This window comes from Astatotilapia calliptera, chromosome 14 (genome assembly GCF_964374335.1).
Source record: "Astatotilapia calliptera chromosome 14, fAstCal68.1, whole genome shotgun sequence".
In the NCBI taxonomy this organism is placed as follows: Eukaryota; Metazoa; Chordata; class Actinopteri; order Cichliformes; family Cichlidae; genus Astatotilapia; species Astatotilapia calliptera.
In genome coordinates, this window is record NC_137435.1 from 21743111 (window position 1) to 21770824 (window position 27714).

General features: G+C 40.9%; 1 protein-coding gene across 4 annotated transcripts in view; it reads right to left on the reverse strand.

Moving 5' to 3' along the window:
* gria4a (glutamate receptor, ionotropic, AMPA 4a) overlaps positions 1-27714 on the reverse strand; it is a 123771-nt gene that overhangs the window by 52125 nt on the left and 43932 nt on the right. For all 4 annotated transcript variants that reach the window (XM_026193618.2, XM_026193617.2, XM_026193621.2 and 1 more), the window contains exons 3-7: positions 9389-9628; positions 4935-4987; positions 4543-4674; positions 2297-2350; positions 1075-1233 (exon numbers count right to left, since the gene is read on the reverse strand). In XM_026193618.2, coding sequence (XP_026049403.1) covers positions 1075-1233; positions 2297-2350; positions 4543-4674; positions 4935-4987; positions 9389-9628 — 638 coding nt within the window. The remainder of the gene's footprint in view (positions 1-1074; positions 1234-2296; positions 2351-4542; positions 4675-4934; positions 4988-9388; positions 9629-27714) is intronic.

Consider the following 27714-nt stretch of genomic DNA (forward strand, 5'->3'; position numbering starts at 1 on the left):
ATGCACTTAAACAAAGATGTTTAGAGGTTTTGAGATTTGAGCACTTACAGGTGTGTTTGCTTCTGTTTTGTGCATCAAAATATGTTCACTGTGTTTATCTGTCACAATCATGCATAATAGGCTTACCTCAATTAACACACTAAATGTTGTGTAAATGTTAAGGGACGATTGATGAAGCTGACATCTACTAATGAGAATTCATTAGGTGAATCTAAAACTGATGATTAGCTCATTAACACTGGGACTGGGTGAAAAATAGCGTGCCAATTAGAAATCGTAAAACCATAAATATATATTTGCATCACTGTTACTAGTTACAAGTAGTTACTGCGTTACTGTGTTTTTTTGAGGATTATTGAATACAAACAATTTCAGCAAGCGGGCAGAGGGCTGACAGCTGATGTATTTTTAATGGGTAGGTGGACATTTTTTCTATAAATATACCCACAGGTCAGTGCTCTGTCAAGGGATTTAATTGTGAATATCTATAAGGAGCTGGAACTATAAAGGTTAAAGAAAGATATCTCAGAAAAGTGAGTAAATAGGTGAGAGAGCCGACACATGACAGCAGAATTTTATTCTAAACAGACACAGAACACCAAAGTCTTTAGTCTACATAATCTGTATGCATCACGTTAACCTTGAGACTTAATCACAGATAAGCCTTTTCACTGCCATATTCTGAGGTCATGCTCTGATTGGCTAAGAAGCTGTAACACATGCACCACATCACACTCTGAATGGTTCAAATACTGCGTATCCCCCTGTGGCTGGATACCTGATTGAAAACCTTCCGTGCAGCTTTTGCGTTGAATTTCAGGTACAAAGATCAATTTGCACATCAATGGCAGTAATGTGTGTGCGTGCACTTCAAGTAACTGTTTATCTCAATACCATGCATTTTTGAAGTAAGTCTGAATGGAAGTCCTGCATTTTCTTCATTCCATATTTTGCTGTAGAATTTATTTCAGTGCTTCAGATAGCACATAAGAATATGTTTCAGGTACCGAGACCTCTGTCTGACGCAGATTTCCAAAATGCATATTCAATGATAGAGCAACATGTTTTTATTACCTTAGGTGGGCTTTCAGATCCAGGGTATTCACGCTGATCGAGTTTGTTCCAGCGCTGCATAAGTTTTATGACAATAGGCTTGCTGAAGTCCACTAACTGGAACCCGGTCACATTGGCCCCGCCGTGCATGAACCTTTCCAAAGATATGTCCTTGAAACCCTGGGTAGACCAAAAGCATGACAGAAATAAAGAAATGTGTTTGGAACAATGTAACACAAAAACCACAAAAACCTTCAGACCAGACGATGTAATGCAGTCCATATTCATCTTATGAAATATCCAAGGAAACAACCATTTAATCAGTGTAAAGAAGGTACACTTCACTAACTACACATTTATTGCCTGAGATATCTTAATATAAGAAAAAAGTCTCAGTTTTTCTGATAAAGAAATGTGTTTTATTTTGTTTATGTATTTATTCTAACTGTGGAACCACTGTAAAAGTCAAGCAAAACCCAGAACTTTCTACAGTAGATCATTTAATTGATTAACTACTACTCAAGTACTTCGGTATCGTATGAATGGCCATGGGGGGATGTCTTTATGAGCAGGAAAAGCTGTAAAACATAAAACTTTAGTTAAAAGTCCAAAGTTTAAGCCTTCCTTCACATTTTCCAAAACTGTCCAGTGACCCAGATTGGAGACCTTGTCGGCCCAATTCTGACCCCCTGGCCATATGTTTGAGACCCCTGGTCTAAGGTTCAAAGTCCTCCCACAAACTAAGATCTCCAGATTACATCCCCACAGTGGAAACTTTGCAACATTGAGGAATCACTAAAAGCAATGAAATTCCATCTAACCTGACCTGAGCCGGACCCTTTTACACTGTGCTGGAGAGAACTACTGTTCAAAAGATTTCAGGAATTAAGGTTGAAACAATGCTGATTTTATTGAGCTTGATTCCAGCAGCTTCCCAAAGGTGTGACTTTGTCAAGGAGAGACACATGATAAAATAGTAATTTAGTAAAATACATAATAGGATCTGGTAGAAATAAATAGAAAATAATTAAGATAATGTTTTTTTAATCATTGCAGAAAATCTCCAACTCTGTAACGACAAAGACTTGAAGAAAAATTCTTCAAAGGTCCATCTTGTTTTGTCTAGTATTGCATGTCAACTGTGGATTCTTAAGTAGGCTTTTGGAATAAAATATTACACCAACAGGAAACGTGTTTCAGAAAACAGCAGGACAACAGTTGAAAGCAACGCCAGCATCCTTACCAGGTTTGCTATGATGTAATGGTAACCTTTGACATGTTTCCCCACACTGACAGCCTGAAAAGAGAGAGGGGGAGAGAAAACGTGGATTTAATTTGGAAACCAGGGGAAAAGTAGCATTAGGGAGCACGACAGGGGTGACAAGGACAAAAAGGTGATTTCCTCCATCTCTTGCTCCATTACCTTCCTTAACAGTGGTGCTGTGGTTACTTTATTATGCTGATTAAAGGAGGATAAAATGATGAAGACTTTGGTACCATGCTGGCTAAAAACTCTGCAGACTTTTAAAATGTTTTAGTGATGCAGAAAACAGCCAGTACTTTGTCTTTTGGAGACATTCAAATTGAAATGATAAAATTTAATTTGTTTTGTTGAAATAGCTGCTTTTGAGAAATGTAGTTCCACTGAAAGAAAGCATATAATACTTTACCTAAACTTGAAAACAGGTCAAGTCTGACCCAAACACAATATATGGGTTATAAAAGCTGCAGATGATTTCACTCTTTTCATTTTTTTTTTTTTTTGTTTGCTATTTGATTTCAAATGTGACCTATAAGGTAAAAATATTTCTGCTCAAAACTAAAACCCGTGAGTTTTTGGTCACTGATATTATCCATATAGGGAAATGGAGCGAAAATACAGCAGACTGTGGGAATTCTGACAAAGTGGTCGAATGCATATTGAGATTAACAAGTGGCATAAACCTAATTAACAAACTGTTCACATTTTTCTTTGTCTCTCTCTCACCCACACATATCAGCGGCTTTGTACTGACGCAGACAGATGTACGTACACACACGCGCGTGCACACACAAAGATCGCAGCTGGCAGGGGCAGACAAACAGAGCAGTCTCTGTCTCAGAGCAGGGATGCAAGCCAGTGCCAGCTCTGCAGAGCTGACTAGTGTGTGTGTTTGTGTCTGTATGCCCGTCTCAGTACACATGTGTGCGTTTGTGCGTGCGCCTCCTGTCTGTCTGTTCACTCAGCACAGAAGCCAATTAAGAAACAGTCTGTGTGTCTGAGATGCCGCTACTAGTGTGGGTTTGTGTCTGTGTAGCTGTATGACTATGTGCATTGTAATGCTGTAATTTTAGCTTTTTTTTTTTTTACATATATTAAATTTCTGTGTGTTACCAGTAATTGTAGGAGATTCTGAGAGGTATGTGCATTAGTGAATGTGCTTGTGTGTATGTTTGTGTTAGTGAGTTTATCACATATGCAAAGTGAGGATCACATGTAATGACAGGTGGCAGGACCAATGGGATGTTGCAGCCCTGAGTCACACGCTCTCTCTTTCTCACACACACTCCTGAGACCTGTCAGAGCTCAAGACTTAACCATCAAACAAGACAGACAATCTAATGAACTCAGACAGCCATAAGGTGTCCGAGCGCATGCCTTGATATTTATTACGTGGGTATATGCTTGAAATCTGTGTGCGATAGGACTCTTTACTGTCATTACTGCAATCACACACTGTTGGGGAAGTCACAGTTTTTCATTCCACATTTACGAACTCCAGGGAAAAACTCAAATCTTGTTTTCTTTCCAGATGTCAGAAAGCATCAGGCGAGCTGCTGCAACCAGCTGAGTGGAGCAGACAGTCGGCAGACACTAGTGGTACGGTGAAAAATCTCCATTATGTGGTACTACAGTCATTAGTAACTTAACTTTAATTCTAATTGTTTTCACTATTTCTCACAGGGTCTCACCTCATTACTTAACACAACCTATTATGTGGTTAAAAGGATCTAAAAACGTATCATTGTGCTTTGGCTGTATCTCATTAAGTGTTAAGTGCAGGTCAGTAATGTCATCTCTGCCCTCACTCAGTGATATTTGGGCAGCCATTAACTCGATCTCATGATCTTGTTTAGCATCCAGATCAGTGTCAGACCTCCATGCACCAGCAGTTGGATAATTCTTTTTTTACATTTTAAAAATTCCTTTTATTACTTGTAACCAGGGACTGTAGAGTATTTATAAATGCTGTAAATGTAATGTAGCCATTAATAAATGGCAATAACAACCTCAAACTTACTCTAAAACAGAATTATTTAACATTTAATAGACCTGTTAATTATTCCATGTTTTTCCATCCTGCTAAGTTATCTGCACCACAAATCTCTCCATATTCAACCTCCATACTCAACTAACATGAGTTACATGGTTTGCTGGCTTAAGCACTATTTTGGATTTTAGACTGAAGTATTCACAATCTTGTTGGTTAAATTTCCCAATAACAGTACCTGTTCCAGGATGCTCTGTAGTCTCTCAGGCTCCAGGTCAATGACATATTTTCTCTCCTGCCGTCGATCCAGGTCCTCTAAGAGTCTCCGATACGCCGCCTCATTGAAACTCTCCACACAGATTGCACTCACCTGTACATGTCAAATGCGCGCAGGAACACAAGAGAAGACATCATGGATAGAGTCATGCATGTAAACCTCAAGCAAATGATAAAGCTATTTGAAGAACTAATCACAGAAATGTGAATACACAGCATGGGAGCACAGTGTGTGCATGTGGATGTTTAAATTAATATACTAGTTGTGCGCTCTGAGAAAGCATGACAATTCTTGTGCATGTGTGTGTGTTTTAGCAGGTTTCCAAGAATTTGCGCATTTGTGTGTGTCCTGACCTGCCATCCGTTCTGCCCCGCTCGCTCCATAATTGCCTGCAGTATTGCATAACCTAAACAACAGAGAGTAAGGGAAGCAAAAAAGAGAATTAATGCTGCACTAGGTACATGATGCAGTTGAAAAATGGATAAATTATGCTTTGCTGTTTTTTCCAGAAAAAAAACTAAATAAATAAAAGTGCTCGTGTTTTCAAAATCTGTTATCCTAATCATAGTTGAGGTAAAACCTTTGCACACTATACCAGAATTAGCAAAACTGTTTCCAGGTGTGCATTACGCTTAAAAACTAGGGGCAAAATGCTTAGCATTTAACGCATCTTCAACTTAATTTTTTATCTTCCAGCCTGCAAAGTGTAACGTCTGAATTGTCTGTCGAATTCTGACACTCAGTGTTGACATTTCATTGAAATTAAATTCTCAATCCTTTTCCCCCTTAAGAGTAAAATAAGATTAAAAAGTAATTCATGTGTAAATACTTAGTATTTATAGTCTGGAATCAAAACTATAAAATGGACTTCTGCTTCTACAATATGAGGCAACACACCTTTGAACAGGCTGTCTTCTTAATGTGTTTCTAATGAATCTGACTTGATCAAACAAGCAGAAGGTGTCAACATGAGTGACAATGGATATAATATTACACCGAACAAGTGTCATGTTGGGTCAAGACAAATGGGAAACATGTAATAATAAGTAATAACACAATGCAACAGCAATATTCTTTCTTAATATTGGCATGCGGCCATGTTTCTATCACAATGAGCGCTGAAACAAACCTTGATGCTAACTCTCTGAGCAAAGCAGATTCAATCAAAATAAAATGATATCACAATTCGCTGAAAGTCACATGGACACAAAGGCAGAGAAACACGAGTACAGCGGGAGTCTTCTAAAACACAAGACGAGAAAGCACACACTCTAGTTTGACCTTTTTAACCACTAGACTGATGCTATATAGAATCATACATGTGTCTAAATGAAAATGTCTGTGCCTAAAACTTAACCTAAAACTCTAAAAAGGTAAAACTTGGTGTAAAAAATAACCCAACTTTTGGAGAAAAATAAACTGACAAAAAAGATTTTGTGAACTTACGAAATCCACTAAACTAAAAGAAAATTTGTTTTTGACATTTTGTTCACATGTGTCATCATAACCTGCCTGGATGAGACTTTGCTGATTTTGTTTATTAAGAATTAGCAGGTGTGCGTGACCTGGAGTCAACCGCCTTCACAAAGTGCTTTGTTTTTACTGCAATAACCAGTTTAAGACTAGCTAATAAAAACTAAACTAAAAATCATCATTTTGCATTGCACCCTGCCTTTCGCCCTGTGACCGCTTTAGCACACCTGCAACCCTGAACTGGTGAGGCAGAAGAAAATGAAAGAGTGGATAAAAACTAAACTCAAATGAGCTTATCTGCTTCAGAAACTAAACTGTATTGAACACAAAAAAAATCGAAATGAAATCAGAATTAAAACTAATTGCAGAATACAAACTGATTATATTGTAAGTTACTCAGGTGTTTTGCAGTATGTGTGCCTTCCTATGTACTGTTTTTACACATATTATCTAATGCTTTCAGAAATGGGTATGCACTAATGTAATCTATTTGAATTTGTCTGTGAATGCATTTGCCTTTGCATGCACATGTGCAGTTCTGTGGACATCCACAGTTCGTGCCTCTGTGAGTGCGTGTTAGCAGCTGTCTCTGGAGCAGAGCAGGGTGCATAAAACAGATCACAGTGTTACTGCCTATTTTCCAGCACATTACAGGCAGCAGGTCTTGATGGGAGCCTGTAATGAAGGGCCCTGCCTTGGCCAAGTCATGGGTGAGTACAGCCCAAATTCTTACGCATCCATCTTTCGCTCCATTTCTCCCTCCCATCCCCCTTTCTCTCAAACATTTCCCCTCCTTCCTGTGCTATATGCTACTGTACATCCCCAGAGGCTTGTGATTTTGTCTGTCTACTTATTCCTCCTTTCTGTAATGCTCCCCCTGCCATCCTCCACTGCCCCCCCATCTACCTCCACTTTCTCCTCTTCCTAGCCCTTGCCCCCGTCACCTTGTTTGTCTCCTCCTCTCATGACTCACAGCTAATTTTCTGTCTTTTTGACTTTGCCACCAGCACGACTGACCTAACCTGTGTTTCCTGTTCCCCCTTTTCCTTCCTCTTTTTTTCCCCTTTTGCTCCCCCAGGTAATAACTTAAAACAACGAAGGCCACAGGATGCTGGCTGAGGCACCTACACACATGCACACACACACCCACTATAGTACGGTCGGGGGACTTTACGTCATGTTTGACCTGTGTTTCACTCCCTGTGGCTGGGGATTAGTCTGTGTGGGAGTGTATGTGTGTGTCTATTTGTGCACACATGTAGGTGTGTGTGAGAGAAATAACGTGCCAAGCATCCCCATGACAGTGGTTAGGGTCTGAGGGCATCAGCTGTGCCTGCTCCACTAACTTGCGTGTGCTGCATTTTGGCATGGTCGAATCAAAAGCAGGTGAACGCCGCGAGAGCTGACGCCAAATCTTTGTCTCTGGCTGAAAAGTGCCAAATCACCACTGTTTCAGCTGCTGTCCTTATAAAGTCTGCTCATTAATAATAATGGATTGGATTTATATAGCGCTTTTCAAGGCACCCAAAGCACTTTACAATACCACTATTCATTTACTCTCACATTCATACACTGGTGGAGGGAAGCTACAGTTGTAGCCACAGCTGCCCTGGGGCAGACTGACAGAAGCGAAGCTGCCATATCGCACCATCGGCCCCTCTGGCCAACACCAGTAGGCAGTAGGGTAAAGTGTCTTGCCCAAGGACACAACGACCAGGACAGAGAGCCGAGGGATTGAACCAGCGACCTTCCGGTTACAGATGCGATTCCCAACCCCCTGAGCCACGGTCGCCCATTGCCAGTAATAAAACCTTTGTGTTTCCATGAGAACACAGGGCTAAATATGGGAGTTACTTTATGAAAAAAAAGAAAAAAAAAAGAAAAGAAAGGGTTAAGGCTAAGAGGGGTACGCCCTTACTGCTTTTATAGGAATTAAGAGGGTCAGTAGCAGCTGGGTGCTGCTAATCAAATGTCCTTGATTAACTGATCATCTGCAAGTCTGAGCACCTCTATGAAAGAAAAAGTTTTGACAGTTTGATGTTCTGGAGGATTCAGGAATGTTTTAGCTCAATGCTGCAATCTTCCCAGGAGCTGACGTCCCAGGAAATCCACCATATAGTCAAACAATGCAATGCTCGGCCTTAGAAATGCAAAACACCTCCAAGCAATAGGTCTCAGGGTCTATAGGCCTCAGTAAGTGTGTTAAATGTTAAAGTTTGTCACAGCACAATTAGATGAAGATTTACTGTTAAAAAAGTACAACTTTTTTTGAAAGGCTGCCATGAGAAAGCCTCCCCTTAAAAAACAAAAACAAAACAGGGCTGTATGACTTAGGTTTGCAAAGATGCTTTTGAAAAAAAATGTCAAGGCTTTAGTGCTTGCATTGGAAAGACATGACCAAAGTGGAGATGCCCAGCAAAGTGCCAAGATTGGTGAAAACCAAACACAACATATCAGCACAAACACCTCATGCCAACTGTTAAGCACAAGCATGGAGGGTTGATCATTTGGGGGCTTGTTTTGAAGCCACAGGACTTGGGTCATCCAACAGGACAATGATCCCAAGCTCAGCAGCAAATCTATAACAGCTAGGCTGTAAAAGAAAAGAACCAAGGTGCTGCAAAGACCCAGTCGAAGTCTAGCCCTCAATGCTGTGAGACAGTGTGCGGGACCTTAAGCAAATGCACGCAAACCTCAAATTACAACATTATAAAGCAGAGCGAGCTAACCACAGCAGGTCTTTATCCTGTCTCACCCCCCAGTTGGTCACGGCAGATGGCTGCCCCTCCCTGAGCATGGTTCTACTGGAGGTTTCTTCCTGTTAAAAGGGAGTTTTTCCTTCCCATTGTTGCCAAAGTGTGTGCTTATAGTGGGTCATATGATTGTTGGGTTTTTTCTTTGTATAATTGTGAGGTGTTTACCTTTATAAAATAAAGTGCCATGAGGCAACTCTTGTTGTGATTTTGTGCTATAAAATAAAACTGAACTGAATTGAATTAAATGTGAAATACTAAAAATCAAAAAGAAAATTATTACTTTAATTTAAAAAAATTTTTTAACACCAAGGATGGATCCAGAAGCTACTGGATCATGTGGTGTATGTAGTATTAACAGAATGGCATTGAGTCCTATGAAAACAATGACACACCTGCCCATTAGCGCTTGGATTTTTTTTCTGTGATTTTTTTCTGACTTTGCTCTTTAAAACTCAGAAGGAATAAAAGTTAAGTAGAAGAAAATTAGAAGTGGTCAGATTTTGTCTTGGTCATAAGACCACTATATATTCGAACTGTTTTTACATGCAACATTAGCACAGTCATTGCTGGGCATTTACCTCGGTCTGTGTCGTAGAGGAAGACAAATCGGCTCCAGTCATAGTGGTCCAACAGGGACAGCAAAGCTCCTCTGATGGACGGCCGAAGCTGCAGCGTGAACTGGCCCTCGCCTTCAGTGGGGAAGCTGGGTGTCACTAGGCTGATGTGCAGGGCCCCACAAAACGATGTCAGCGTGTTTACTGAACGCTTGTCGTAAAGGCCGAAGATAGCGAAGACCCCCCTTGAATACTGAGAACAGACTGTGGACAGAGAAGAGGTGGAAGATGGAGAGGGGTCGGGGGATAAGGTGTCGGACACAAAAGGGATCCAGGTAGAAGAAGGAAAAAAAGTGGGTAAGTCGACAAAAATACTATATGACACTATATTATACTCAGTGACTCAGCTGCTAGAGAAACGGTCCAAAAACAGCAAGAAGGGAGGATGGAGAAGCCCTTAATTAAATTCACATTGTGGAATCGGGTTTCACATGTGAACCAATTTTAATGAGAGACGGCTTCAACTTGTGTCAGCTATGCACTAACTTTACACTCCTAATTAGACCCACAAACTGCATTTTTTCTTTAATTTATTTTTGAGTTGTGTGTGTGACTGATTTTGCAAATGCCTAATGAAACAGAACAGATCTTGAAAATACATCAGTCATTTTCACATTAGACTGCCTTTGCAAAATGACTTTTATTTCACCCAAAACAGGCCCCAACACAATAGCCCTCCCTGCCACTTCTTATGTACTTCCACATGTAGTTATAAATTACAAGCACAAACATTTGCAGGGGCATGGGTTGAAAACCAGACGCCAACCTAAGCTCCCTGACAAGACATTTTCAAATGCTCACACAAAATCGTTCCCAGTTGCCAAAATTCATGTTGCTTCTTATGCCTTTTTTGAGAAAATTAAAATGAAATCCAAACTCCCAACAGCTTTTAGATCCATCTCTGCACACATACAGACATGCAGAGCCAAAAAAATAAATAAAAAATCCGAGACCAAGCCACGAGTTCACTTCAAATATAGTCATTTTCTGCTACAGCACTGCAGCTCAGTCGCCAAACATCCGGAAGCTTTCAAACATGACAGAGAGAAGACTAAAAAGCTCTGACATCTTCCGCTATGTCGCTTCTGCAAAATTCTACCCTCTGCTTTGTTTTGTCATTCATCTTTGTAGCTCAACCAAGAAAAAAGCATTTGGTATGTGAACAGAGGAATCCTCCATATTCTCAAAAAAAGAAGAGGACAGAAATTAAGCGAGTGAAGTCTAAGAAAACTGTGTCATCATTTATTTCTTTTTATAGGATTTAATGTTTCACTTCGGCTGCCCACTTTCTCTTTTATCCTCTTATTCCCTCCTCCTCTTTCTTTTCTAAGTCCCATTCTTCCTTTCTTTCAAACAGCCATGTTTTTAGACTTCAGCTCTACCCTGCATCATAATTCATTCTCCGCCCCATCATACGTCACACTGGAGTAAACAGTAAGGCACGAAGACTGCAGGGTTTGCTTTTGGCAACTGTCAGGCATTACTCTAAATTCCTTCCTGTCTTTCTCCCTCTATTTGTCTTCTTGTGCATCACATCACCTCATACCTTTGCCCCTTTCTTTAGTTTTCCAGGCAGATGCTCCATCCATCCTCTCTCTTTCAGCTTCCACCATCATCCACTTTCCTTCATCTATAGCTGCCTCCTCTTCCTGTTCCTCCTGCTCTCCCTCCCCCTGGGACTCAGAGTAATTCCATTATCAGCTATAAGCCTCAGTGGGGGTAAACACTGAGGGAGATGCAGCTTTGACGCTTGGGCTTGTGGCAATTAAACAAAGCTGAGGCCCCTACACCCAGGAGGCGATAAGGCAGGGATTTAGTCTCTGATTATGACAGGAGCTAAATGTCTTCAATTCAGAGAACTAGCATACTAGACGTACTTAGCATGCGTCATTCAGCAGTAGCTGAGTCATGGCGTTCTTAAAGTCAATGTTCTTAGTGTCTTCACAAATGAGTTTTACAACTTTTTCCCAGATTTCGGTTGATATTTCAGTGCACATGAGCGTAACATAAGCGATGCTGAAATGAGGTTATGTTATAAGATAATAAAAAAAGATTGTACTTTTTTAGTGAAGTGCCAGGAAAGTGCAGTACTTGGAGTTTCATCTATTATAAATGCTAAAGAAAATCCATTTGTATGTATAAATCTCAGTACAACTGGCTTGATTTTGGATGAATTTGTAGTAAAAGGATCAACTATTTTGAGTTAAGGAAAAAACCCAGCAGAATGAGAAATAATAGAACTGAAGCACTGAACATGTGAGCTGACATCCTGGGTAGCAGATTGGAGCAGAGCTCCTGTGCCAGCTGATGACTTCTTTTGAAATTTGACTGAAACTTCTGGCTTAGATGCAGCTTATGACATCACTTGTCTTCAAATTTGAATTTTCCCTCTACCTCATGGGCCTCCATCAAAACCTAAAGAAATATTGATAGCCTTAATCCCAAACCAGTCTATTTTTATACAATACCAAGACAGCTGCAACTATACACACAGGCCCAGAGCACATAACTGAAATCCCACTTTTCATTCATCTGAGCTTTCATTCTTAGCTTCTGTTCTCCGTCTATCGCTTCTTCTTTTTTCTATTCGTGCTTCCTGATGTTGGTTTTGCCTTTCTTACACTCACTGTCTTCCTTTCTCTCTTGATTCCCTTTCTGATCTATGCCTCTATTGGCTTTTTTTTTTTCTGAAACCCTCTCCACCAACACCACCCTGCCGCAAGGCTGGAATGTGCCAGACAGTGGCGTCATTGTAATAAAATGTGTGCTAAGCTTGCTTCATAAAGCTTTAATGAGAGGAAGGGACCAGCGGCATGGTACATCATCACCACAGTTAAAGCACTGGACACAATAGGTCTCCAGGGACATCTCCTACATTTACATCTAGTTGCTCCCCCTTCACTTGTTCACGAGCATCTCCTTTTTTGTTAATGTACAGTCTGTTTTTTGATTCTTAATTACTCGCTCTGTCTGTCAAACATCTCTGTTTCTCTGCGCATACCCTTCCATAAATCTGATGTCCTTCCTTTGTCTGCATTACTCAAGCCTCTACATCCACGGCCGTCCATGTTATTCTCTGATTTGTATCTCTGTGCTTATATAGAAAGCCCTCTCAATCATCTGCATACTCTGCAAAATCACTTTATTTCTTGTTTTCACATTCAAATTTGTCCAATTTGCATAACAGGGAAGAAAGAATGTTGCTGAAACAGTACAATAATTCACAGTCTAACAGAGTCGCTCTCTTTGCTTCTGGTGTTGTTTGCTCTTTAACCATTTTCCCTCTCAAATTCCTCACCATGATGCTGATGTCTTTACGACAGCTTCTTGCTTTTCTTTTGTTAACATAGCAGAGAGAATAGATACCTTCTGTAATTAAATCACGTTGGATGTGCATGAAATTCAAAAACTTAATTTGTTCTTGTTCAGATGACATGATACAATCTAGGAAGAGTGGTTAGTTGCCTGGACTCACGAAATTCACAAGATTACACGAGATGTCAAACCACAGGAAGAGGCAGACAACCATACACACCACGTGTATTGTATGTATTACTATTTACTATGGTTTAACTTGTCAAGGACAAAAACATAAAGAAAATTCTGCATCAAGCATAGCTTTCCTACTTTTGTTGAGTACCACCATGGTTCAATGCCATGGTGGTACGTGCTGTTGCCTCAGAGCAAGAAGGTCCTGGGTTCAAGTCCACAATCTGGCCAAGTTTGCAATGGGTTCTCTCTGCGTACTCTGGTTTCCTCCACAGTTAAAAGTCATGCAGTTATTAGGGTAATTGGTGATTCTAAATTACCCAAAGGTGTTAAAGTGCAAATGGTTGTTTGTCTCTATGTGATAGTCTGGCGACCTGTCCAGGATGTACCCTGCCCCTCTTACCCTATCACTTCCGCAGCCCAGATAAAGATAAGAGGATGGGTGGATTGGAAGTTGCTCTAAATCCGTTGAATTTTTTTGTTGAACATTATGTAATATGAACACAACATGCACTACAGACAGAAGTTACATTTGTTCATTCAACAAGATTATCACTGGTGTAACAAACAAATATTTTACTAGTTCATGTAACAAGACTGACTTTTCACTTGCCAAAGTGTTTAAACAATATAACATGACTTTAAATAAATTTAAGTAGACTAACTTGGTACAAACAACAACAAACATATATTGTGTGGAAACAACACAATCAAGATGGATTAATATAACATGATTTGTTTAGATGGAATATAAGTGGCAAGATGAAATTACGTTCATCCAATGAATTATTTTTTTTGAGTGTACGCATATACAGACCCATACTGTAGATGCTGTAGTTACCTTCACACACAAGCATCCCTCCATCCTCCAAAGCACACATGCAATTCTCAGTCTGTGATCTCCCATTATCTTGAGGCAAAGGCCAAAATAAAGCACACACATGAGCAAATGAGGAGTACAAGCTTGTTTAAAAGCCATAAGGTGCATTTTCCCTGACATTGCCTGGGGCTGCCTACAGGGTAGAGCAGTAGTACCCGAGAATGGGGTGGGGGGGTGGGGAGTGGGGACGTGGTGAATACCAATAATCAACTTTATGTGCAATATAATTATAGACAAATGAACTGCACAATGGCTTACACTGAAAGTTCACGTTTAACTCATTTACCCAGGGGTAAGCTCTGGAGAAGCAAGCTCCTGTGCTTTTTTGTTCCAGCGCAGCAAAAGTGAAAGTCCAGATTTTCAAAGAAAAAATATTTAACTGCTTGAGGATGATCCTTTGAACAGTAAAATGTCCACAGTGACTGAGACTCCTACTGTATGTGAAATTAGTTATTCTATTCAAAAAACACATTGTGCCAGTTAGGGTTAATGTTCATTTTTTGCTCTGGTAATTTCTAATGTCTTGCTCTGACCTGTACTTCCTCCCTGGCTCATGTTCCTGATTGTCATCACCTATCTCTTGTTACCCAGCTGTATCCATTCCTGCTGATTATACCTCTGTGTGTGTATGTGTGTGTGTGTTTGTAGCCACAGAGTCTTTCTTGAGTTATCTGATCCAGCTTTGTCTGTTTGTGGAACTCCTGGTTTATTGTGGTCTCTAAAAACCTAAAAAGAACCCACACAGACATGTGGAGAACTCCCCACAGAAGGGACCCAGCCACCAGTGGGTTCAAACCCAGGGGCTTGTTGTTGTGGGGTGACAGTGCTAACCACTGCACCATTCTAGAAGTTTCGTTTATTACACAGTGAAGCACTACATTTGTATGGGCATCAAAAGCTCTGTTAAAGAGGACCATTATAAAGACAAGATAGGAGTTTGGAGATCAATAAAATCTGGCAGAGAGCAAAGTCACTGTATGGATTTCAGATTAGTTCCCATATAATACACCATACTGGAGATTATGACACAATGGAGCAACTCCTTGCAAAAAGCTGCCGGCACCACAAAGGTTAGAAAAGAAAAGAAATTTCATAATATGCCTGTAAAATTGTTTTACTGTTTTCTCCCATTTGGTTCTTTAGAATTGTTGTCTGAAGACCAACAAGGATACCCAATGGTATGTTTTCTATAAAATCATGCAACAGTAAAACACATGAAACACTTTTCCCCACAGCTCTTCTTAAAAAGCAAACAGGTTAACAGATGCTTCTGTAATAGACAATCATGCACACTTTTTACACACGTTTATTTTTAAATCAAGAAAGCAGCTTTTTATCCACTCTATTTATGAGCAGAAAAGAAAAGAAAAAAGGTATGAAGTCAGGCTAAAAGCCTAAAGATTAATATTCTTTGAGAGAAAATGCTCACTACTTTATAAAATAGATCAAAATTAGGAGGCATCCGAGAGCTTTTTAAGCAATGGCCAATTGTTCAGCACCAAAATAAAGAGGTATGCACAGCAGTATAAGCAATATAAGCAAGAGGCATAAACGAGTTATGAAGAATTAAATATTTTTGTGGTTTCCTTCCCGGAGACATTATTATAACGCATTCTTCTCCCTAGAAGAGCTACCTAAAGAGTTTTTTGGGATATGTTTATCCAGTTTAATAAAACATATTTATAATGCAAAAATCTGCAAACATGCAGAAAACAATTGATCAGACATTTTCAGGGACACCATGCCTCAAGTGGGCTAATTAGTAGCATTATAAAGACAAGATAAACCTTGAAAATCAATAGTCTGGGAAGAACATTCGACCACCTTATGGATTTCATATCGAATCCTCTCCAGTAGAACATAGCTAATAGGATAACTGAGCCACAACAGCTTCAGAAACAGGGGCAGTGATTATTGAGAATGATAGATTGCTATGTACCCTACTGTGTGTGTGTGTGTGTGTGTGTGTGTGTGTGTGTGTGTGTGTGTGTGTGTGTGTGTGTCTGGTTTTGCTGTGCTTGTGAATAAGGCCATTCATTTCTCTGTCTGCCTACTTCTCCCGTCTATCTCGCTCTGTCGTCCCTTTTTTCTTCCCTCTTTCACAAAACTGCCTCAAGCAGAGAGAAAACGGAGGCTTCGGTTGTTCTCAGTGAGGGAAGGAAAGAAGAAATGGAGAGAGAGAGAAAAGCAAGAGAGGAAGAGAGTAGTTCCAAAACCCACGAGGGGCTCTGACAGCAAGAGAGTGTAAAGTCTGCCAAGCAGACAGTGCAGAGGAAAAGAAGAGGTAGAGAAAGATATTTACAAACAGAGAGAAAGAGAAAGTGAGGAAATACTGCTCTGGAGGGCAGTGAAGGAATAGAAAAGGCTTGGAAATTAGTCCTTAAATGCACTCATAGCCATTTGAATGTGTTGGGAGTCAGGTCTTCACATTAATAAACACAAGCACACACTGACGTTTACACTAACACACTGACACACACCGACACACACACATGCACAGCTGCTTCAAAGAGCATTCATAATATGTCTTTTTTTAGGACCAGTGTCTGAATACAGGGTTGAATGTCGGGTCAGGGGTGAGGGACATCAGGAGAAAATGCTCCTGGGTAGAACTACCACACTTACTTCTTTATTCTCTTTGATTGCATCTTTCTGCTTCTCTGCACCTGTTCATCCTCCTCACTCCTCCCCAGCTCCTCCCCCAGGGCCTGTCCCCGAGGCTTCATGAATAAAGCTTCTAAGAATAAGAATAATGACTGGGGAAAATGAGGACAGGTACCCAAGAGAGAGGCAACTACAGTACTTGTGTGGCCTTTAGTGTTATCCCATTTAGGGAATACTAATAGTTGGTGACACTATGGCTCACTCCCTGCTATCAAATATATGTAAAAATAAATACTTGGACACTCTAGTTCTTACTTTCGGATCATTTATCCTGTGACTGAGGTGAGTTAAATGTTACTAATTTTCTGCAGTTCACAGTGAGTTGAGGTTATTGGCTGTCTATCTCAGTCACCTAGAGAATATGTTCATATAGAGTAAATATATTAGCAAATCTTACAGTGCATTTCATTTGCAAACCCACAGGTTTTTCTTTTACAGTGAAATTTCCACTTGCACGCTTTGGTGTAACTTCAGCAGCTCTCAAGTTTTCTGTCCTTGTGTGAGTATACAGTCTTGTTGGTAAAAACCGATTTTTACCGACAGGATCGTATAGACTTATATCAGTGTAGGAGCTTCTCAAGGAGTCTCACATTATGCTGTGGGAGATGTTGCAACAGCCTGAAAAGACATTCTGGAGAAAACTAAACAAAAGAAATATTTGCCATAGTTTTGCTAACTTTTTTGACTTTTTCTAGTCCTACATCAACAAAGGCTTTTTCTTTTTGGCGACACTTATTGTTCCAGAAAAGACTGCAGTGAGCTCAGTGTGCCTATAAGAGCGAATGCGAACAGCAATGGTCTGTGGTGACGTCACAGAAGGAGTGCAACAACAAACAATCAGCGCGGTGCCCAAGAACCTGCCATAAATGTTTGTTGAAGCAGAGGTTATGATCAGTGATGGGAATAACGACATTACAAGTAACGGCGTTACTTTTTTCAGTACTATTCCCATCGTTACAACGCCGTTACCGTTAGAGAGATTTGTGACGTTTAGCGTGTTTGGAGTGTGTAGTTAATGTGTTGTCTTGTGTAGTTAGTGTGTAGTGTTGTGGATAGTTTGGTGTTGTGTTTCAGAACAATGAGGCGACTGCTGTCTCCAGGTAGAAAAAGGAGTGATACACCTGCTGTCAGACCTGCAGGTATCAGGCTGTGATGTTCTCCTTTATAGTGGACGGAAATTATTTTTTTGAAGTGGCACAAATAATTTGTGTGGCATCTTATTGAATGCAGAACAGCTGATTGTTCTGTAAATAGTTTGAAATGGTTATAACAAAGGGTAAAAGGCTGCAAATAACTTTGTTGTTTGCAAAACTTGTGCATATGATTTTAAAATTGACAATTTATATTTGCATTTAAAGTTATGAAATAGGATTCATTAAACATGTTTGTGGTTGTTACAGTAAAAATAATAACTTTCTACTCGGATTTTATGTTTTTTGTCTGATTTTAGATCAATTGTTAATTGTGTTAATACAGTATGTCAAAATGAAAACATAACTATAAATTCAGACACGTGAGGATGATACCAAACAAGGCAAAGTAAATAGTTTTTAAAGCTGAAATGTAGAGGGAAAATTAAAAGTAGTCAAAAATGGCCAATTATACCCTGGACCCCAGAGGGTTAAACATTTTTTTTTTTTAAAGTAAAGCAATAGTTACTTTTCAAGTAATTAATTACTTTTAGAATCTTGTAACTCAGTTACTAACTCAGTTACTTTTTTGAAGAAGTAACTAGTAACTATAATTAATTACTTTTTCAAAGTAACTTGCCCAACACTGTTTATGATATTCACCTTAATTTCTGCAAAGCTGAAATGCACGTATGTAAACATTAATCTCTGGTCTTACTATCATGTGCTTTATAGGTCCATCACGCAGTCTAACCAACCAACATGCTTAACTTAGGAAATAAATCGTATCCAGAGCTCCAAATGTAATTGCAGAACACATTTAGAAACACAAATTTGTCTGCAAAATGTGTTCTCATTAGGGCTGGGTATCGTCACTGATTTCTAGAATCGATTCGATCCACGATTCGATTTGATTCGATTTGAATTGGGGAAATTTTGCCTCAGACAGTCAGAAATATTATAATCCTGATCACTTACCAATACATATCTATATTTTTATATCTATAAAAAGAAAGCTGACACTTGTGAGATGTTATCAAAGATGTAAGCATCACAGCAGATTCCTTTGTGTCAAAGTAACTGAGGATAAAACACAGAAAAACATGAAGGCGGTTTTCCTGGTCTGGGTTTTTATAGCAGATGACCTTAAAAATATTGTGCAGTCAAAAACGAAATGAAGCAGAGCAAAGTTACAGAGGTTTGATTAGAGACAGCTAAGCATTTTGCAATTTTGCATAATTTTAAAAAGTTTAAATTTGTTCAGTATTGAACAGCAGAAATGACTACTTTTAATTTTCCCTCTACATTTCAGCTTTAAAAACTATTTACTTTGCCTTGTTTGGTATCATCCTCACGTGTACGAACCTTCCAGAACTCTCAGGTCATCTGGATCCGGTTTTTTATCAGTTCCCAGAATCAGAACCAGACACTGAGAAGCTGCATTCAGCTTTTATGCTCCACATATCTGGAACTCCCAGAAAGCCTCAGATCAGCTGAAACACTCAGTTTATTTAAATCCAGGTTGAAGACTCACCTATTCTCAGCTGCATTTGAATAAAACACCAAATCCACAATGTTAAGCTTAAATTTCAAAATTTACATTTTAACTACTGATTTTATCTACTGTTTTTTTAAAAATAATTTTTAAATCATGCTTTTTATTTGCACTTTGAATCACCTTGTTGTTGAATTGTGCTATATAAATAAACTTGCCTTACCTTCTTGTCGGAAGTACGTAAAAAAAACAAAAACAAAACAGCGGCCAACACCGTAGACTGGTGGGTAATAAGTAGGGGTGGGTTTTGATTATTGATTTAGAGAGAGAGCAAGCTCTACATGAAGTGTGATTTTATCGTGGTGGAAGCAAAACAGCAAAAGTAAGAGGAAATTCGTGACTATGTTTATGTGAAGCGAAATGTGAAGCGTAGTTTGGATTGTCTTTGGCTGCTGGTTCAGTCAGTATTGTTTGGAGAGATATAAAACCTGCAGCTTCAGAATCTAGCGCAAAAAGGACGTAAACACAAAGCGCCCACTGACACTTCAAAATCAGTGAGCTGTCGGCTTTCAGCACCGACGGCGTGTCCGTGTCCACATACGTGCGTCGGGTGAGAAAGGCAACATCTCACTGATTCGGATGCGTTGGGTCATGTTTTGTGTTCACGTCTTTGTGCAGAATCCGTGTACCTGCTCTCATTTACTGTTTTAGCTGTTTGGTGGTTGTAGAAATTTTGTGAGGTTTAACCTGAGATTCTGGCGTTTCGGGCAAAATAAATTTATATTTAAAAATTGATTCAGGATTTTAATTAATTGATATCGCGTTATCCAACCCAGAATCAATTTTAATCCATAAATCGTTAATCAAAACCCACCTCTAGTGGTGTCAAATACCCCTAAGGTGTCTTTTGGCGTCAGTATTCTCCAAGTTTGTCACACTGCTCCGAGCTGTTTTCACTCACTGCTTTGCTGGAATGCGGTACCAAAGCTAGTTTGTCAGATGTGGAAGCAGATGATGTTTTAAGTTAAATGAGCTCTTTAACATCATCCACCCTACAAAAATGGAGTGGAAAGCATATCAAAAAAATAGACTTCTTCCTCATTTTTTGAATTGCACAAACATGAAATTGACATTTCGTAAAGAGTCACTTCTGGTTTTGAACATTTTTAATAACCTGTCTTAATGTGGTGTGAAGCCTGCACATCAGGGCTATAATGAGCTTCAAAAATTGCTTCTTAATATTAAGTTTGTGGCATTTTCCTGCATTAGTCAACTCTGAAAATGGAGGGTTCTAATAAAATGGGGAGCAAGGGAATTACATGCACAAGTGATTGAACACCGATGGGAGTTGTAACTGTTATTGTCTCAGTCCAATGAGCCATGGACACGACCAATCAGCAGTTCTGTTTTCTGTGTAGTCGTGAGGAAGCGATCGCATTTTGGTAACATCTCATTAGTGTCTCAAGTTCATATCTCTTAGCTCAGCACATTACTTTGGAACATGAGGCTCTTCTAGAAAAGATTCTGCTGCCCACACGTCACAGAGATTTACTGCAATTGAAAACTAACATAACCAGGTTAAGAATGATGCTGCACTTACAAGCCTCAAACACCAACACACACAGCCACACGACTGATGTGCCACCGTTTAGTGTGATCATTTTCGTAAGTTGTGGGGCGATCGTGGCTCAAGGGTTGGGAGTTTGCCTTGTAATCGGAAGGTTGCCGGTTCGAGCCCCGGCTTGGACAGTCTCGGTCGTTGTGTCCTTGGGCAAGACACTTCACCCGTTGCCTACTGGTGGTGGTCAGAGGGCCCGGTGGCGCCAGTATCCGGCAGCCTCGCCTCTGTCAGTGTGCCCCAGGGTGGCTGTGGCTACAATGTAGCTTGCCATCACCAGTGTGTGAATGGGTGGATGACAGGTTGTGTAAAGCGCTTTGGGGTCCTTAGGGACTAGAAAGGTGCTATACAAATACAGGCCATTTACCATTTAGGTAGCAATTGCAATAAATAGTCCACCTTCCTAAATATCTTACCATTTATGAAACAAAACAATGCTTGAATGTCCCCAGGATTGTCTTTACCGAGGCGTGTTATCAATCTTGTAATGGAGAACCTGACAAAAAGTCTCAAAGCAAAGTTCCAGCCCCAAGCAGATCTGCTCACAGCTTGATACACCAGTAAAACATGCATGCACACACAGACTCCCACATCTGCACGCGCAGTTGGAGCAGCATATACAACGCGCTACAAAAAACTTTGTCTCAACAGTGAGGTCTGCAACTTCTGAGATAAAAGATGGAGAGAGTAAGGAAGGGGGAGGGAAATGATAAGAGGGAAAGAATGACGGAGACTACACATCACCTGTCACAGGGCTTTGCTACCATATGGGATGCAGTTTTTTAAATAGGGATAATCTATAGTGTGTGCATGCATGCGTGTGTGTGTGTGTGTGTGAGTGAGTAAGAGACAGTGTTTTTTTTTTCAGTCATCTTTAAGGAGTACTAACGATAGCTAAAACCCCCTTGGGCTGTCCAGTATGAACACAGGCACCTCATCCCCCCCAACCCCACCACACACACACACACACACACACACACACACACACACACACACACACACACACACACACACACACACACACAGCCAATATCAAAACCATTCATCACAGTAGACAAGGGAGGAGGGAGGGCAGGAGAAGAAAGTGAGGAGGAGAGAAAGAAACTCTCTATGCCAGCCTCATATTGTATGTAAGTACTGTGCTTTTATCTCCCCCGAGGAGTGATCGCACAGAAAAATCTGCAAAATAAAAAAAAAAAAGCCCACCACTTTCCAATGGTATAGCACACTTGATGTGTACTTTTCTCTTGTGATGTGCCTTGTGTTATCCTTGCAGTTTTGCAACCATCCAAAAGCCAATTTAATATTCTCCGCTTGTTCATTTCACACTCTGATTCAACAGCCCAAGGTGCGTAAAGCCGTTTTACTGGACAACTTTAGGTATTTTTGAAGTGGATGCTCCTTCTGCTCTACGCTCTGTGTGGTTGCTTCTTAGGAGCGCCTGCAAAAACATGATAAGTAGCAATCACACGGAGCGCTAACTAGGTCATATGTGCACAAGTGCATCACGGTGACTATAGTTACCACTACTTAGTATCTAATTACTATTGTCAAATAGTATCCTTAGCCTTCATCATCAGTGATGAAAGAAAAAGTTAATGTGACAAAACTCAAAACTGTGGTTGTGGTTTGGATAGGTTTAGGTACAGAGTGAGATGAAAGTACACCCTCTTTAAAGTCTATGATTTTACTTATCAGGAGGTGTTCTGCGTAACAAACTTTAAAACCGTATGAAGATGATATTTTTTTTTATCATGTTTGATATGTAAAACCTTCCATTTGCCTGCAGCTTTGGAAAACGATCACAGTTTGGATGAGAATAAGGAGTTTTGTTATGGGTCAAACTGCTACTTTCTCAGGGTTACAGGACCTCTGTTGTCATGGTCGTAATAACTTCCTTGCCATGGTTGAAAGGAACCCATTTCAACTGCCAATATGCAATCTCCTGTGTAAAAAGACCCCACTTTGTTAAGCTGACAATCTATTCGAACTTGGTAAATTCCTACAGCTCAAACTAGCTGCTTTGTCATTTGAATATTTTTTGTGCGACTTGCTGAAATGGCTGGTGCCGTCCTTTCAGAGGATGTGAGAAAGGCAGTTGTTTTTACTTATTTCTATTTCAACGTCCAAGGAATCAATGAGGATCTGAGTTAGTGTCCAATGACAATTCTGAGTCTTATTAACGTTCCAAAAGTTGCTCTGTGTTACTCTGTTTAACACACAGCATGTCTCAGAAATAGCTGAATAACACATAACAAGAAAAGGCTGCCGGTCTGATATTGACTGTAAAATTGTGAGAGGACACAAAGCAGCTGATTTTATCTCAGGTCTTTTTTTCTTGCAGGGCCGTCAGCAAAGCTCTGACTACTGACTGATGCATATTGAGCCAGACAATGCAACTGTTTGAATAGCTGTCAGTGAAAACCATCTCTCAAAGTTCAACTACTGTTGCTTGATTTTTCTGTTAAAAAATAAAAGATTGCAAAATGTGTCTGTGTTTCTGTTTCATGTTTATCTCTGACCTCGTCTCTTCCTTTCTGATGATAACATTTAAGAGTAGAAATGATTAGAAATGAGCACGAGAATTGAATTGTGGACTATCTACATCATCCAGATGCACAGTCACCCAAAAATTGCATATGTGTGTGTGCTGCACATCTGTCTTCTCCTATCACTATAACTACAACAAATGGAGGAACTGTTACTTAATGGCTTGTTTGAAATAGTAATACAAATATGTCCGGATGCCACTATTTATGCGTTTGTGTGTCCTTCCAGCTGAGCACAGGTCCACGGTGATTGAGTGTGCTCACAAGATAAACAGAGCAGTAATGTAAGGGAGGTAATGGCGTCCCATCACCCATTTCTCCTGCTGTCTCAGTGCTCCCCCTCGCTATTCCTCATCCTTTCTTCAGCCCATCTATCTTGCTCTCCTGCTGATCTCTGTCTTCTTCTTCATCTCTTTCCATCCGCCGAGCTCTCGCCTCCAGTTAGTGTGACTCTATCCTTTAGATGAATTCATGTAAATTCAATTACATTTAAAACTTTAAGTTTGAATTGAATCGAGTCAAATCGAGTCAAGTCTAAACAAACTTAGTCACGTTAATTTCATCTGCCTCATCTTACAGTACAAGTTGGCAGTGGCAGGAGAAAAAGGAAAGCAGATGTCTGCTGAATGAATGATTGGTTTAATCCCCGGCTCTTAATGTCCATATGTCCTTTAGGATAAACCTGAACTTCAAACGTCTGCTTATGCACAGCCATTACACAGCTGCTGTTAGTGGATGAATGAGAAGAAAATTAACACAAAAAAAGCATTTTTTCCCCCTCCTCATTTACACTTTCTACATTACCTTTAAGATGTCGGTAGCTTTTAGACTCCATTAACATTATTCAAGAAGATAATCACAGGTCTGTTATATAAAAAGAGATTTGGGTCATAGTGCATTAATTAGTAGTAACATGTTACAATAGGTACAAAATACCTATAGTGTGGTTAATGTGAGCTAAAATGAGCTGGCTTCGTGTTTGTCATGGAAGTTATTACAAGTCAATTTTACATGGAAAGTCTGGAGATCCTGACAGTGCATAATTTGGCAGAACAAAAGCAGAGAAAAATTATTCTCCAAAGTGCTTAATTCCTAAAGGATGCCAGCACTTATGTCACTTTTTTTTAAATGATTGAAAGCATTCATTTTGGACAGAAGCATTCTAGTGTATCTCCCCTCATTAGCCACGGTCCACTTCTTACACATACAGTCAACACAAACAACACCTGCTCTGTTATTTCTGTATATGTTGGCTATAGCCCTATTAACTCCATGTGCTGTATGAAATAGATGTGGAGAAGATATGTTAGTATGACTTATCTAACCTAGTGAATTAAAACATGTATGAGAATTGTTTAATAGTGTTTTTGAAGATGTCGTCTCAGATGTTTGAAACCTGCAGCGACTTTGAGCAGTAATTTCCTGCATCACTTGGTCCACTGTAACATTCTTCACTGGCCAATTTGTCTCCTTGTTTGCAAGTGCTAAGAGCTGAGCATATTTACTCAATGTGCCAGTGTGATTCAAGTAAAAACAAAATACCCAAAGAGCTTTGAGCTTTGAGTTGTCTCATATCGTCTCATAGCAACAGTCGAAACCATGACTAGCACTTTCCCCAAGCATCTGCTAAGTGCCGATGCTAGCTAAAAAAAGAAGTGCTTGATCGACACAAGGCTTAAGCGCCTCATATCTCTCTTAGAATGAGCAAAGATGGCTATTTAATTAAGAGAACCAAATTTTATTTGTATTTTTTCCAGTTCAGTGATACAGACACTAGAATCCCTGGAGCAGTGTACCAAAAATGAACCTGCAGCCACTGACCTGCTTATAGAGGTAAAGGGAGCATTTCAGCAATCTGAGAAGTATCACAGAATTTTTGTTTAGTTGGATCAGTTATCACAAATCGTCTGGCATAATTTCTATGATACATTTAAACCCCTTATATAACTAGTCATAAAGGGAAAAATACATATACAGTATCAAATATAGACATTAGCTTCACGCAGTGCAAGTACAACAATTCTTGCTCACCACCTAATCAATAGTAAAAAAAACGAATAGTTATGTCTATACCTTCTGTTCCCTGAAGGAGAGGAACGAGGTACAACACATAAGTATGGGATATCACGCCCTCGCGTGTCCTGGCTGAAGAAACCTTTAATCACGCCTTTAAGGCAGTTGACGTGTGATGACACGCGCACAGCCCCGCCTGCACATATAGCCGCTGTCATCACAGTCATCCCTCAGTTCTTACGATCTTCACCTCGCTGAGAACACATCTGCTGAGTTGGGCTAGCTAGCTGCTGCTAGTTAGCTCCGTTGTCTGCCGACGTGAACTTAGCTTAACTGCCCCTGTTGGTGTTAGCCTCCACCGCGCAGTTGGTGTGTAGGCTGCCCGCGGAGCGCTAATTTCAAGTTTTCCCGTGCAGCGTTTTGCTTTGTGTTTTGGAATGGACTCCAAACCGAAGCGAGCAAAGCAGAAATCTTCTGTTCGCCCCTGTCCTCAGGGATGCAGTTTCTCTTTGCACGACAGCGACCAGCACGATGCCTGCCCTGTCTGCCTGGGGATCGTCCACGCTAGGAGACCATTGACGGAGCCCGAAGCCTGTGCGTTTTGTCGCCAGGTCCGGCACTCGACCCTGGAAAGGCAGGTGACGTTTGTGGAAAAAGTGCTGGGATGCTCGGCTGTCGCACGGCATGACCCTCTCCTTTCCGAGTCTGGAGCCCCGGCTTCGTCTGAGTCCGAAGACGAGGATTTTCCGGTCGATGTCCCCGCAATTAGCTGGGCTGACCACATGGAATATGTTGACGGGTTAGCATGAGCCACCGAAGGGGCTGTGACGTCCAACCGATAAAACCGCACAAAAGTGTGCGTTGATGCCCAACTAGCTGCCGCACAAATATCAGCTACAGGCACCCCTTTAAAAAGAGCCCATGAGGTTGCCATCCCCCTGGTGAAATGAGCTCTCACCCTGTGGGACAAAGCAAGACCACCAGTGCCGTATGCCAGTGAGATAGCTTCTATAATCCAGTGGGACAGCCTCCGTTTGGACAGAGCTCTACCTCTATTTGGATTAGCGAAGCAGACAAACAGCTGGTCACATAAACGCACATTCTGAGTGCGCTCAATGTAGGTGCATAGCACACGCACTGGACAAAGAAAATGCATCCTCCTCTGCTCCTCAAATGCAAAAGGAGGGGAGCAAAAGCTCAGCAACTCAAACTCCATTGAGCTATAAGATGCAGGCATGATCTTGGGAAAATAGGCAGCATTTGGACACAATACGACCTTGTGGCCATCAGAAGAGAACTGTGTGCATGAAGGTCACCCACTCGCTTTGCCGAAGCCAAAGCGAGAAGTAATGCAGTCTTATATGAAAGAAATTTCATATCCACAGACTCAATGGGTTCAAACGGGGGGCTACAAAGGGCCTCCAGCACCAAAGACAAGTCCCAAGCAGGGACACTGCACTTAAGCACGGGCCTCAGCCGGCGAACTCGTTTCAGAAAACGTATGGCGAGGGGATGTGCACCTAGTGTCACCCCGTCAAAGCCAATATGACAAGCAGATATAGCCGCTAAATAAACCTTAATTGTTGAAAATAAAAGGCCCTTATCCAGCAGCTCCTGCAGGAATGTCAAAACATCCACAGTAGAGCACTGAAATGGGAGAGTGTGGCGGTCCTGGCACCATTGCTCAAAGGCTCGCCATTTATAAGCATACAAGCCTCTAGTAGATGAGGCCCTAGCGCTCTGAATTGTCGCTATCACACTAGGTGGCAAACCCTTAGCAATCAAGTTTAACCTCTCAGCAGGTAAGCATGAAGGCGCCACAGATCTGGGCGCGGATGAAACACTTCTCCTCCCGCCTGAGAGAGGAGATCCCTGCGGAGAGGAAGCTGCCAAGGACTCGCTGCTAGCAGGCTGATTATCTCTGCATACCACGACCTTGTGGGCCACCAATGGGCCACTAGAATCAGAGAGAGGGGGAATGCCGACGCACTCTCTCTAGAACTGGAGATATCATTTCCACTGGGGGAAATGGATACAGGAGCATGTCTGCCCAAGGGTGCATCGTGGTCGATTATGGAGAAGAACAGGGGGCAGTGAGTATTTACCCTGGAAGCAAAAAGATCTATTTGCGCCATGCCAAATAGGTCCCAAATCTGAGCCACTATTAAAGGGTGTAACCTCCATTCTCTCACCAGAGGACCCCCCTTGGAGAGAAGGTCCGGCCCCAGGTTCAGGTGGCCCGGGACATGGGTGGCTCTTAGAGACAGAAAATTAACACTGCACCATAACAGCAGAGAGCGAGACAGGAGCAGCCCGGGCTCCCTCCAAGGACTGAGAGCTAGCATGCAAGACGCGGTTACCGGCAGGTGACGCGATGCACACAAACGGTGAGAGAGAGTCCAGCGTTGAAACGCTCTCATTTTTAACAGTCCAAGTGGCACTATGGCGATCA